This window comes from Castanea sativa, chromosome 10, assembly GCF_040712315.1.
Source record: "Castanea sativa cultivar Marrone di Chiusa Pesio chromosome 10, ASM4071231v1".
NCBI lineage: Eukaryota > Viridiplantae > Streptophyta > Magnoliopsida > Fagales > Fagaceae > Castanea > Castanea sativa.
In genome coordinates, this window is record NC_134022.1 from 3,001,745 (window position 1) to 3,016,064 (window position 14,320).

The 14,320-nt window shown below is 33.5% G+C and overlaps 1 protein-coding gene across 3 annotated transcripts; it reads left to right on the plus strand.

Moving 5' to 3' along the window:
* Nucleotides 1-4,668: 4,668 nt before the first annotated feature.
* Nucleotides 4,669-13,850, plus strand: LOC142614083 (single-strand DNA endonuclease 1-like). Of its 3 annotated transcripts, XM_075786627.1 has the most exons (7): nt 4,669-4,834; nt 4,950-5,047; nt 5,515-5,576; nt 6,515-6,587; nt 6,681-6,754; nt 8,381-8,462; nt 13,625-13,850. In XM_075786627.1, the coding sequence occupies exons 1-6, from the start codon at nt 4,767-4,769 to the stop codon at nt 8,402-8,404; spliced, it is 399 nt and encodes a 132-aa protein (XP_075642742.1). In that variant the 5' UTR covers nt 4,669-4,766; the 3' UTR covers nt 8,405-8,462; nt 13,625-13,850. The 3 variants fall into 3 exon arrangements, 1 of the variants encoding a protein (XP_075642742.1); XR_012840355.1 differs by lacking the exons at nt 4,950-5,047; nt 8,381-8,462; nt 13,625-13,850 and having other exon boundaries at nt 5,700-6,587; nt 6,681-6,749; XR_012840356.1 differs by lacking the exons at nt 4,950-5,047; nt 8,381-8,462; nt 13,625-13,850 and having other exon boundaries at nt 5,704-6,587; nt 6,681-6,749.
* The last annotated feature ends 470 nt before the right edge of the window (nt 13,851-14,320 follow it).

Below are 14,320 nucleotides of genomic sequence, written 5' to 3' on the forward strand. Positions count from 1 at the left end.
TTCATGATTCATGTTCATAGAGTTTAGACTACAAAAAGCAACCACACTCATCTTTCTCACAAGTCACAAAACATAAACCCTTTTGCATAGTCTTCCACTACAAAAAAAGAAGTCTTCCACTACAAAAAAGAAAAAGAAAGAAAAGAAGTCTTCCACTACAAAAAAATAAGTCCTCCACTATAAAAATCAAGTTTTTCATTTTTAAAGACATTAATAGCATGAGGAATATTTTAAACACAACAGTTTTTACAATAGCCGATTAGACAAATTTTTATCGATTCTTATTTGAGCATGTCATCAATATCGTGTTTTCACTTATCAAATTATTAATAATAATTTGTCTTTTCAATATTTTTGATTTTTTTTTTTTTTTTTTGTGTGTGGCATTAGAATTATTTGAATTCTTCTTAAGCAAGATAAGTTTTTTTTTTTTTTTGGAAGAATTTGAGTAACACAAGTGATTAGGGAGAGTCCTTCATTAAACTAAGTCATTAGTTTGAATCTGTCATTTTTCTGGAAAATGAGAGATTAATTGATGGTTTATTTATTTTTTAACAGATTAATTGATGACTTAGGACTTGTGTGTGTGTATATTAAAAGGAGTCCTCTAGTTTGCACGATGTTAATAGAGACAACTAGTCTCATAGTAATATGAAAGGAAATACTAAATTTGCTATCAAAGTTTCTCTCCTCTCTTCCCCCCTAATTTTGAACTGCCAATGCCAATTTTTTGTGGAATTCAGCACTTAGGGTAGCAAATTCTCCCAAGTCTCTTCTCAACTACCTAAATTAGTTGACACAATCAACATAACACCTATAAACTCAAATGTTAATAATATTTAGTTGAAAGACTCATAAAATTTGAAGAAAAATAACCAAAACTTTGAGTTGCTTATTCGAAAACCCAATTTAGATCAAATGCCTCCTAACCATAATGGGGCTGCTATGTTGCCACCATTGTGATCAAAATCAAAATACAAAATGATAATTCTAAACTCCTAATTGTTCAAATAATGATAATTCAATTTATATACTTTTCTGTTTGGAAAATTACAAATTTATAATCCAAAGACTTTGAATATCTAAAGTCTTAAAAGAGAATTTTGGAGACTTCGTTTTTCTTTTCTAAAGTCTTTAAAGCCTCCTTGATGCTGGGCAAAACTTTCCACACATTAGCATCTAGTTTTCTCCACTGTATAGTTTTTCCAAGAAAATGTAGTTCTAGTAAAGTAAAGTTTATGGGTCTTCAAAATCTTGTCCACCGCCTAGTTTTTCCAAGAAAGTGTAAACTTTCCACACATTATAGACTGATAGGGTCTAGTTTTCTCCAAGAAAGTGTAGTTCTAGTAAAGTAAAGCTCATGGGTGCCCAAAATCTTGTCCACCATCTAGTTTTTCTAAGAAAGTGTAGACTTTCTACACATTATAGTGTCTAGTTTTCTCCGAGAAAGTATAGTTCTAGAAGAGTAAATCTCATGGGTCCTCAAAATCATGTCCACCTAATTTTCCACATGTTAGTGAAAGTGTAATTCTAGTAACATTAAAGTCTTCTTTTTTTGATAAATAGTAACACCAATGTTGAATACATTCAATAGCATTTTTCTCCATCTAGTTTTTTAGTTAATATAACTTATAAATATATTTAACCCAAAAAGCCTAAACCCAACATATATGAGCTCAATTATGATATATTAATCACTCATTCCTTTCATCATTATTCGATGTTGGACTTCACTCACACGTGTACATCCAACATCTAACACTCTCATATTAAAAAAAAAAAAAATCTAATTCTCGAGTTCTAAGAAGTGACAAAGTTGATGTGGATAAAAAATCCATGTAGAAGTCAAGTTTCTTGAAATAAATTATAAGATTGTTATAACTTATAAGAGAACTTGAGTCTTAAAGGATTTTTATAATATTTAAGTTTCCTTTAAGGAATTGAGACTCGAATTCCATGTGAATTTTTATCCGAACTCGAGTCTCCACGTTGATTTTTTTTATCCACATCATATTCGCTACCTCTTGGAACTCGAGTCATCGAGAAATGAGTTTCTTGAGTGAACTTGAGTCCTAGAGACTCAAGATGCTTCATACCTAAAATGTTTGTTTTTTAGCCACATAACAAAATTGTTAACAATAACTGTCCAAAGGGGGAAAAAATCCAGGTTTTCTTTGCTAATGGGGTGAAATTTTGGTAGGGTACTGAAAGTCTAGATATAATTCCCCAAGTCAGAAAAAAAAAATACTATTAAAATGTATCAATGTCAATTAGTTAAATTCATGGAGCAGTATAGTATAGGCATCTTTGAGGTCTTATGTTAGTCGTTTTGGTTTTAATTGATTTATATGCCGTTTATTTAAATAATTTTGATTGTATTTCTCCTAATTTTTCAGAACTTTTTCAAAACTATTGATGGATTTGATCGAGATCTTCTTGTTTTAAGAAATCTTGGGCAATTTGTTTGAACTTATCTTATTTTTTAGACCCTTAACAAGAAAGAGCCATTTGTTTGAAAAATGTGTGTTGTTTCTCTAATTCACTTGGATAAAATGCTTCTAAATTAGGATAAAACTATCTTGTCTCATTGTCTTTGGTTTCTCTCTCTCTCTCACAGGGGAATCTTTGCGGAAAGTTAAAAAGGCAAGCAAACCAGTGACGATTATGATGGACCACGTGAAAACGGAAGCTCTGATGAACTACAACACCCGGCCACAAAGGAATGAAAGGTTCACATACTTTATGGCCCATGGTGACTATGATTGTGAGGAGTACTTGGATGTGGTGACTTGGAAGGTTGATGGAATTTGGAAAATGGGTTCAAATACTCTGTAAATCATTGGATTTCTTGAATGCAAATTAATTGTTATTTTTTATATTGATTATTGTTGGTTGCTGCATTATCATTTCCCCTTTCCTTTGGCATATACACTTTGTTTTTAGGAAAGTGTCTTGGGTCATTTTGGTTGGAGTAATTTAATTTAACAACAAAACTTTATAAATTATTTTGTAAAACAGAGTCTTATAATATAAAGCAACTTTGTATTACTTATTTGTGGTAATTGCTCAATTCATGTAAGATTATTGGACTTGTTCGCAATGAGAAACTGTTACACAACTAGGAGACAAGAATACAATTGCAATTCATTGTAGGCTAATGATTCTCGTCCTCTTATATTCAAACCTAAAATCTGCACTCTTGATGCCCATACTTATTAAGTCATTTAATAATTTTCAAATTGTAATATATGCATACCACTGCAAACAATATAATTGGAATTAAGTTCTATGTCTTTACATATGACATATGTGAACTCATACCTAGATTGCAATCAGATGACAATGCTAATGCGACTTGGTCACAGTAATTGGAAAGTACAAGGTTAATAATTTAGCTAGAGGTAGCATCTAGCTTCCTCCCATGCCTAAATCCACTTGTTAAATATTTTCCACAGTTGTGTACTAACCTTCAATCAAAGAAAATGTCATTTTATGTTTAAGAGTATAACTTACTTTTGTACTTGTTAGGGGTCTTTGTGCAATAGTGGCACGCGTCTTGTTTTGATATGTTAGTGGCTAGACCTTGGTTTTTTGGGAGTAGTCGAGTCCGGTACTAATGCCAATGGGTTGTCCATTGCTTGCTACTGTTACGTTTTCTCCTAGGCAAAAGACAATATTATGAGTAATGAAAATAATAAATTAGTGTGAAAAATAGTTTTCTCATGTATGGATTATTTTAGCATGATTTGAGTTATGAAGCATAGTTAAATGTGAGAAAATATGTTTAGATAACTTAAGCAAGTCCAAGCAAGTATCTTTGACAGTATTAAACAAATATATTTGTCTCTGCCCAACTTAGTTTATGTATAGATTTAAATCCATGCCAACAAATACATTAAGCAAGATTATATGCAGATTATATTTCAGGCATGGTTTTGCTATGTTTATTGTAAATCCTCAAACCCAAAAGTATGTTCCACCGCAATTTTGATGATATATGTTTTGTGTTTTCAATTTAATGTTGTTAACCATTTTTAATTTTAATAAGATTTTTCTCAAAGAAAATGTAATGATACACATTGAGGAGACTTTGTAACCCAATGGCATTGATTTATTTTGTTGTCGAGGAAATAGAACTTAAAAAAAAAAAAAACCAATGTCATTTCTTATGAACTCAGTTTTTTATTTTATTTTTTTATTTTTTGGTTTAATGACTGCTTATTATTTTCTTCAGTTTCGTAACGCTTATAAATCTTTTACAAGACTTAAATTTACAAGAAAAATAAGCTAAATAATAGAGAAAACTTTTCAAAAGGAACTTTTATTTTTAAAAAAGGTTACATTGTAAATTGCATTTTCTAACTTTCCTTATAAGTATTTATAGAAAGGATTTAATCCTTTAAGAGATGAAACAAGTCAAATAACATAGTCCTACGTCTTCTTAGAGAAGAGAAAACAACTTAATTAGGAAAAAAAAAACATAAAATCCTAATTCAAACTATGAAAAAGAAAATTCTAGTACAACTAAGGGAAAAAAAAAAAAAAAAAAGTCCAGCCCAAAAGTACCAAATTTTGTAACACCATAAAAAAGGCCCAAATCTGATCCATTGGGTCCAATCATTCTCTCTAGTCACTCACTCACCATGTTCAGTACACAAGTTGCAAAAGAACCCACACAAATCACCTTCGCCATTTTCATATTTTTAACGGATAAGTAAAACTTCATAGTGTTCAAAATTCCCCCTCTCTCAGTCTCAGTAGTTAGTATGGGTGTGAAGAACTTGTGGGATATCTTGGAATCATGCAAGAAAACTCTGCCACTTCACCATCTGCAGTAAATTTCCCACTTTTCTTTTCTCTTTTTCTCGCCAACCAAACAGATCCAAATGATTAATTTTCTTTTGGGATTTATGTTTGGTTTTTAAAATTTTGAATTTTGAGGTTTTTAGGAGCAAGAGGGTGTGCATATATCTCTCTTGCTGGATGGTTCAGCTTCAAAACGTTAATAAATCACACTCTTGTATGAAAGAGAAGGTTTATCTCAGAGGTCTCTTTCACCGCCTCAGAGCTTTCATTGCTGTTAATTGCACCATTGTTTTTGCTACAGGCACTTAATTCATATGCTTTTGTCTTTCTGGGTTTCTTCAATTCTGTCATTTACTTTTACAACTAGATGTGTGTTTTTAATTTAATCCTTTACTTATTGTGAAGATTGGGTTTTGGGTTTTTGGTTTTTTGTCAAAGAATGACTAATGGGGCCCTTGATTTTTTGGAATAGTTTGCATAGATGTTTGTGTTGGTGATTTTTCTTTTTTAAAATGAGACTCTTATAATGTCACTGTTCTCTATATACATTCTACGTACATGAGATTTGGCTCCTTTAGTGGTTAATGTATGAATTCTTGCTTATCTATGAAGTATATGAAAACAATGTATTCGGTTAAGATGTCATTGCTTTCAAAGCATGGCATTTGACCACATCTCTTAATTTTAAGTAATCTTTGCTGCCTGTAGATGGATCAATTCCTGCTAGTAAGTTATCAACTTATAGACGCCGCTTAAATTCAGGAAGTGAGGTAAGAATCCTTGTGTGCAAATGCAATCACTGTATGTTGTATTGTTGTTTACTTTCTTTTAAACTTATTTTGGGTCCTTTTTTTTTTAAAGTTCTTCATACTAACTTCATTTGGTTTATGAAGGCAGGTTACTCAAGATGATAGAAACTTGAAAATGTTACCTCTCTATGAAGAAATATGGGGTCCGACTTTTCATGCATGATAAAAGAGGCTAAAGTTTTGGGCATGGCACTTGGCATCCTTGCTTAGATGGGTAATATCTACTTTTAAAGTAATTTTTTTTTCAATGTAGGATTATAGAAGCGAGAGCTCGCTAGTTTTTTGTCAAATAAAGGAATATTCAAATTTATTTGCATGAAATCTTTTAATGGGTTTAATGAATAAAAAAGCGTAACAAATGGAAATTAAAAGAATGAAATAAATATAAAAAATTTATTTTTCTTATTAATCTAACCAATCTTGAAAAAAGAATTCTTGTCTAATCTAAATTTTCAGGTCTAGTATGGTTTATTTTGCATGATATTATGGTAAATCATGATGCACACCTTCATTCAATATATGGGAATACGTTTTCCTTAAAAGAGGACAGAAGGGCTTTGATTCATGGAAATGCTTTTGTGAAAAAATATTAGCACCCCCCCTTCTTTTTTTTCTTCTATTGTAAGCAAAGAGACCCGGACTAACTCTCTCTCTCTCTCTCTCTCTCTCTCTCTCTCTCTCTTTGTATATATTTTTATCTAAAATATAGGATCAAGGAGGCTGAAGCACAGTGTGCATTATGAAACTCAGAATCGTTATTAGTCATGTTCATGTTGGAATTATTCCATAGGAGTCTTAGGAGTTGCATACTATGCGCTATCATATTCTCATCATAAAACATCACTGACATTGTTATCATCATTATCATTTTTCATTAACATTACTATAACAACCATCAGGATGGATGTTTCACTTTGGACTCAGATGTCTTTCTTTTTGGTGCAAGGACGGTGTACAGAGATGTATGCCTTGGTAAGTAGATTCACATTTGGTTGCATATTGAAATTCTGTTGAGTAACTTATTTTTTGCGTACTAACTTTGCATCCATTTTGCTAATAAATTAGGATATGGTGGCTATGTCACTTCCTATGAAATGACAGACATAGAGGGATGGCTTGGATTTGGAAGGAACTCATTGGTAAATTTCTAATTGTCAATGTAAAATACTTTTGAAGCTTTTTAGAACAAAAATAATAATAATTCTTTTGATATGCAATTGATTAACAATGACAACAACCAAGCCTTAGTCCCAATTGTTTTGGGCTTGCTACTTCGATCTTTGTTTGATTGGTCACGTGTGTGGGGTCTCAAATAATACCTCTTTTGTGTAATTTTGTAATTCTTTTAGGTTATGGAGTGCTTATCATCATGAGTCAGTCGAAACCTTTTTCATTAATAACTTACTTTACCAATAAAAAAAAGTGAAAAAGAAATGACAGAGTATATTTTGGATAGGATAATATGATGGAGAATATATGTGGCCAACCCTAAATTAGTTTATTGAGGATCTATAGCCAATCCCAAAATTTTGGGATTAAAGTTTTGCTGTTGCTTTTGATTTATAGCTATGCAGGTGTTTTGATCATCAGTTCCAAATATTTGGTTTTACAAAATGGAAGACTTCACATTGCTGTTACCATTGAACATTTTTTGGTCTTCTAGTAAGTAAGCATGATTCACAAAGGGATGGTCAGCACTTGCAAGTTATTGATGTATATTTGAAGCCCAAGTGCCCACTCGGCAGATTCTGATGCTGTGCATGGGTAAAAATGTCAGTTCTGTTGTTTGTTGGGGCTAATGCTGGTTACTGCATATGTGAGAGTGTTTAAAAATGTAATATGTTCGGACCTTTTTTATTTTTATTTTTTCCTTTTTGTCCCTTTGTTTAACTTATAGATGATTTGCTATACACTATCTTTCATTTATTTTTTCTGCTCCAGTCATGTTTTAAACTCTAACCAACTCAACCGGTCAATCCCCACCCAAACCCAAAAGAAGCTGAACAGCAGCTGTAAGGTTGTGGCTTTTGATCATTTTACAGATATGGGAATGCAACATGTATTTATATGAAAGGATCAATTAGGTAAACTTCTTTAAAAGAACCCAGTCTTTCTGATTCCATTAGAGTTTTGGAAATAATGATATTTGCTGGTTTATTCCCCCCCCCCCCCCTAAATAGAATGTCATGTCTTTTTCCTTGACTTTTCTGATGAAAGCAAATATGATGTGATATTACTCCCAGCATGCCAAGCATTGCTGTTTCCAAAATCTACATCCACACCATGTGATAGGATTGCATTTTCCATTATAAATGAGACTAATATGCAACTTCTTTTGGTTTCGGCAGAGCTAGTTTACTCAGCCAAAATTCTATGTACTCTAGCTGATTATGATGGCATTTTGAACTAGAACTTTGATTATGTCAGTTGAGTATTTGGGCAATGGAAAATCTTTTAATGATAAAAACACTTTAATGCAATGAAGCACTTATCTGTAGATCAGTTCCATATAATCTAGTCTCTAATATTATTATGGTAAGAATATTTTAGTCTTAGCTTGAAATACTCAATAGGGTTCACCAAAAGCAGTGAAACTCAAGCTCTTAGCTTACCATCAGCTGGGTAAGTTTTAGCTTTTCCTACACTGCCTGTATTATTCTTAGCCCATCTATAACTGGATTCAGATTGTGTTAGTGTGGTGCTTATATTGCAAAATCTTGGGAGTGAAGTACTGAAGTTGCTTTTTTATTGCTTTGCCTTTGTAGGGTCTTGCTCAATATCCTTTTTAACATGCCAAACTTCAGCAGATATGCACTTAGTTTTTTGAGTGGCATCTTGAGAAAACAGGTTCTTCATTCATTCCCTTGTTCATATTTCATGCCTTAAATGCTCATGCACACATACATTAAATGTAAGAATTTATACAAGCACTTTGTTGATTTTGGTTGTCTTAAATAGTTAGAGTTTGTAGTGGCTAAATGGAAGTCAAGGATTTTGGCTATTGTCCTGGTAACTCCCAAAACAAATTTCTCATGTGAAGTCAGAATGTTGGATCTTTCCAATGGTTAAAATTTTTGGTGTGTTTTTTTCGATGGTTTAAGTTTTAAAATTGTTCAAGTCTTTCAATGTGAATCTAGAACTTGGTGGATTAGGAAAATGTAATTTTAGGATGCTTATATTTGAGAATTGTCATGCCAGATGTTTCAAGAGCATGAACCCTGTCCATCTGTGTGCATCATTTGTTTGTAGTCTGAAAGAATTCACCTTTGTTTACCCAAGATATCTGCGGAATGTTATGGGTGCTACACATCTTAGTTAAGAAACTTAACACATTTTGAACAAGCACAAGTATTTTACCAAGAGCCTTGCAGATTAGCAGCATTGGCTAGTCTCCTTCCTAAGAAGAACCAGGATTTGAATCCCTTCTCCCCCACCTGTTGTAACATTTGAATTAAAAGTAATATATGAATTAAAAAAGAAGAAGAAGAAAAGAAAAAGCACAAGTAATTCAAAATGCTTGCCATACCTATATCTAATTTTTTAACATTTTTTTTTATAGATAACGAAAAAATTTTATTAAAAAAAAATAGCCAACTCGAGTACATTGGAGATGTATTGTGGGGGCAAAAAATCAAGAACCAAAATTACAATGATCAAGTAAAAGAGTAAGAGAAAAACAAGAAAAACGCGACAGGGCTACACTCCAAAAAAGGAGTGTGTAAGAAAAAGGACTTAATCTCTAGCAAGGAACATTCACATTCCTCAAAACAGTGAGCATTTCTTTCCCTCTAAATACACCACATCAAACAGTGTGACACAAGTCTCCAAAAATCTATATTGCGATGCCGTCCAAAGTTACATTGCCAAGATTCAAACAACTCAATAACCTTAAGTGGCATAACCCAATGCAGCCCAAGCAAACAAAACACCAACGACCACAACTCACATGCTAAGGGATAATGAAGTAGAAGATGATTCACTGACTCTCCACACCTTTTATACATGTAACACCAATCAAGAACAACATTACGCCTTTTGCGAAGGTTATCAATTGTAAGAATCTTACCTAAAGAGGCTGACCATGAAAAGAAAGCCACCATTGGAGGAACCTTCGATTGCCACACCAACCTTCCAGGGAAAGAAAGGGAAGGAGGGTAGAATGAAAGATAAAAACTACTAACCTCAGACCCTCTACTCCTAGCTAGCTTCCAACAAACCTTATCAAGACCAACGCCCAACACTTTCGAAGAGTAAACAATGTTCATGGACCGAACAAAAGATTCTTCCTCCCAATCTTGCGGTGAATGACGAAAATGGAAATTCCAATGCAGCTGCCCACCAGACCTGCCCATAACCTCCGCCACTAAAGAATCCCTTGCCTTGCTAAGACTGTATAGTTCTAGAAAGGCCTCTTTAAGGGAACAATCTCCACACCACAGGTGCTTCCAAAACTTCACCTAGTACTATCACCCACATCATATCGTAATAGTTTAAAGAAGTTCACCCAGCCTCTTCTAATAAACCTTCAGAGCTAACACCATAAGGACTAATCGCATTTTTTGTGCACCAACCACCCTAAATATTCCCATATTTTGCATTTATGACCCTCTTCCATAGCGCATCTGTCTCTAAACCATACCTCCATAACCACTTGCCCAACAAAGCAATGTTAAAACTTCTCAATCGTCTGATACCTAGCTCCTCAACCTGCATTGCCTTGCAAACCTTCGCCCATTTCACCAAGTGAAATTTAGAATCACCATTCATACCACTCCAAAGAAAATCTCTCTATAGTTTCTCCATACGATTAGCAACCTTCCCAGGTACAGGAAGAATGGAAAGGAAATAAGTAGGTAAGGAGGATATGGTGCTTTCAATAAGAGTGACCCTACCTCCCTTAGATAAATTAAGCCTCTTCCAACCTGCTAGTCTTCATTCCATCTTCTCTAATAAGATAAGTGGAAAAAATGGATTTTGTCTTGCATTCTACTGTTAAATTTTTTATAATTTTCACTTTATTATGTAAAAAGTTTTGATAGTGAGTAATGAGTAATGACTCCATTTTTCCCATAAGCAATAATAGGCTGAACGTTAAAGTGCAAAAGTTCACTACTCAGGGAAAAACCACTTAGAACAAATGGCCTAAAAAGCTGGTTCACACTTCATGGAGCACTTTTCATTTGGCACTTTCTAAATTTTTAGACCTCAAATTAGTGTTTTATTCCATGAGTTTGTTTTAATATGTTGTCGTCAATAACCATGTGCCGCTGTTAGACGCTTAGGCCATTGATAACTCCTTCAACAAAATTATAGTGCTGGTAAATTGCCATTTGGCTCCAAATATGAAGCACAAGATATATAATTAGGGCATGCAGAGACTTGCTCAAACCATAGTTCGTGATATTAAAGGCAATATGAGAAGTAGGCAATTGTAATAAACATTTGAGGTATGCATACGTAATTGCCAGTTGTAACTTGGTTGTTAAAGCTGAGTTCTGTCTTCATTGCCACACTAGGCTTTGTTCTCTCTGAAACGTGACAATTGGAGATAGGTGCTAGATATTTCTTGAATAAGAAAATAAGTCAATATATAACTCCTTATTTCATTTATCAAAATTGAAGGACGGTGAAATTTACTTATTTACATAAACATGAAATAACAAAGGTGATAGACTGATAGTGAAAACAAGGGATTGCAAGTCGTACTGATCAATCACATACATAATAAAGTGAAAATTATAAACATTTGAATTAAGAAAATTTTGTCTCTTTTTTTTTTTTCCCCCTCAAGAAGAATGTAACTGAAGAGTGAGGATGAGAGAATAGCGATTCCAGAGCCTGCAATTCCTAACTAAAAACAGCCTTGGCTTACAAATCTAACCGTTTAGCTTTTAAAACTTTAGATGCTGGTTGATGATTTGGAAAGCAGGTATAGATTTGGAGGTCAATGCACAATAAGATATGACATCCTATGTTGTACATTATTTATAAATAAATAAAAAACAAACAAACAAACAAAACTACTACTTGGGTTGTAAAGTAAAAACTACACTTAAAAGCATTTACATTAGTTCGTACAAAGGTTTTTGTTTATTTTAGAATAATAACCTGCTTTTTCTATTTTACATATTTTTCAAAACTCCTCACATCAAATTATCTATTTTACACTATTTTTTTAAAATATCCATTTTTATTTATTTTTTTAAAATTGTTTCTTTTTCTTTACACATAACAATCACCGTCTATTCTCTTCCTTCATCCTCAAGATATGCTAAAAAAAAAAAGAATAAACAACTAAATGAATAGTATCATAATAAATTTTCATAGTTAACTTGTAAATTTACACAATTTTATATAGACTAATGTGTGTTATTGTAGAGTTTGCACAAAATTCAAGTACATCATTTTATTTATTTAAGACTACTTCACATAATTACCTACTCATGAAACTTGTAATCCTTACCAACAAATGTGGAAACACGGATGTAGTGGTCACTTCCTCAAAGTAGAGCGTGTCTCCCAAACTTGCAACGTTTACAAGATTATCAACTGCAGAATTTAGGGAAAAAAAAACTACTCTATTTGAAAAAAAATAATAATGTAACAGTATTTTGTGAATATGGTAGTGTAAGTGCACAATTGTACCTGGACCCACAGACGAATGTTGGGTCAGGCCCAATGAGCCTTATACAATAAAATTTGTAGAGTATGGGTTTGAAATCTAGGTTCGGGATGTTGGAAGTTTAATTAACAGGTTAAAATGTTACAATCTGTGCAAATGATGAACAAGAATGACAAATAGATCTCCTCGGACGCAGGCCGAGGACGATTTGTATAAATGTTCTCTTTCTAGGCTAATGTTTACAATCCTTAGCTCTTATTTTTGTTTAGCAGAAAAGTGCCGATCCCCTCTCTTTCCTCTCTTGCTTCCTTATATACTTCTTCTCTACTGACTTCTCCACGTGTCATATAAATCTTCCCATTAGATACTTGTCCCATCCGCCACCTTCTTGAAGTCTTCAAACAATAGCAGGAAAGCTGAATTCTACTGTTCAGAGATTATTTCCCCATTAATGCGGCCAGGGAGGTAGATGCAGGGTCTTTAATGTGAAGCTAGCAGCCTTTTACTTAGATATTTCCCACACATTCTTGCGTCCAAAGGGTGCTGGGATCGCCCTCTTGCCCACTAGTTATTTCCAGGATTCTGCCTTTAACCTCCTTGGCAAATCCCAAGATCTTCGCCGAGCCCATCCGAGGAGACATTCATCCTCGGACAGCTCCTCGGACGTCTGTCGTGTAGGCTGACTCATGGGCTTAAAAACCCCCTTAATAAAACAAACTGGTACTAGCCAACCAGGCCCAAAGCTCAAATGTTTATTTGATAGCCTTTACCCCCCACAGGTAGTATAAAAAACAAGTTTATTTATTGAGTCAAAGACCCTTACAAGTTGCAACTCCAATGACATGCCTATACCAACTCTAATAGCCTTCTTACATGAGCGAGCATTAATGTGATTTCAAACTCTAAAATTACACCTCACATAAGTGAAAGAGATTCCATGGGTTAATGAAAATTAATTAGAAGCATGTTTTATAGTCATATATACAGCAAAAAAGATTCCCTATGTCTAGCTTGTTATATTAGATCCTATAATGTTTTCAAGTGAATATTAGTTTGTTCAAACAGGGTTTATTTTCTTTAAATTTTGAGCATTAGAAAAGCATGTCATGACACTCAAGTTAATTTTTGGTCATTTAAAGCATGCCATATCAAAGTGTGCAAAGTGCACACAATGGTAACAATTTAATGCAAATGCTGTGATGCCATGTATTATAGTTGTTGTTGTGGCTGCAAATACAAACTTGTTTATCAGAATTCAAGTTGTTTTATGCTATATGCAATCATCAACATCCAGTCAACGGTTTTGGGTGAGACATACCATGCCCCTAGAAGTTTATTGTTTCATTAACAAATCTCCTACAATTCTCTTCCTTGACAACATCTGCAGCTATAATTGTGATATGCTTTGCACTGATACGTCTTGCATTCTCACTGATCACTCGGAGCCTGTTCTCTCTCCTAGCAACAAATATAAGATTTGCTCTCCTCTTTGCATATTCTTATGCAATTTGCTGAATTCACAGGCAAGCCAGATATGGCATGACCTTATTAGACTCTGAAAAATATTATTTATCATGAAAAAGAGAGTGTATTTTAATGTAAATCAAGTCAAATGAACCACTTATGTGATAGGCATGCATAACTCCTTATTTTAGTGGAGAGTCCATATGAAAGTAATTGCATGGCACTCACAACTTGGTATCTAAACAAGTTGTGAAAATTTGTGGAATAACTTGTATCCATACTATATAGACGTGGCAAAATGGGCAGGTCGGGTTTGGGTTGCAGGTCAAAAACGGATCATTTTAAGCGGGTTAAAAAGGGGTTTGGGTCAATCGGGTTGTGGGTTGGGTCGAGTTGACCCGTATTTTTCACATGATTTTTTTTTAAAAAAATTTTATAAAGAAAACACCATGTATTTTCCATTTGGAAAGTCATGCAACGAATTTCTTGATGTAAATTGTATTATTTTGAATTCATCACTTGTATCAAGAATGAATTCAGTTAAACTCATTAATACTTATTCAATAATTTTAAAATTATACAAATTCTAACATTGCTATCTAAAACAAAATAACACAAA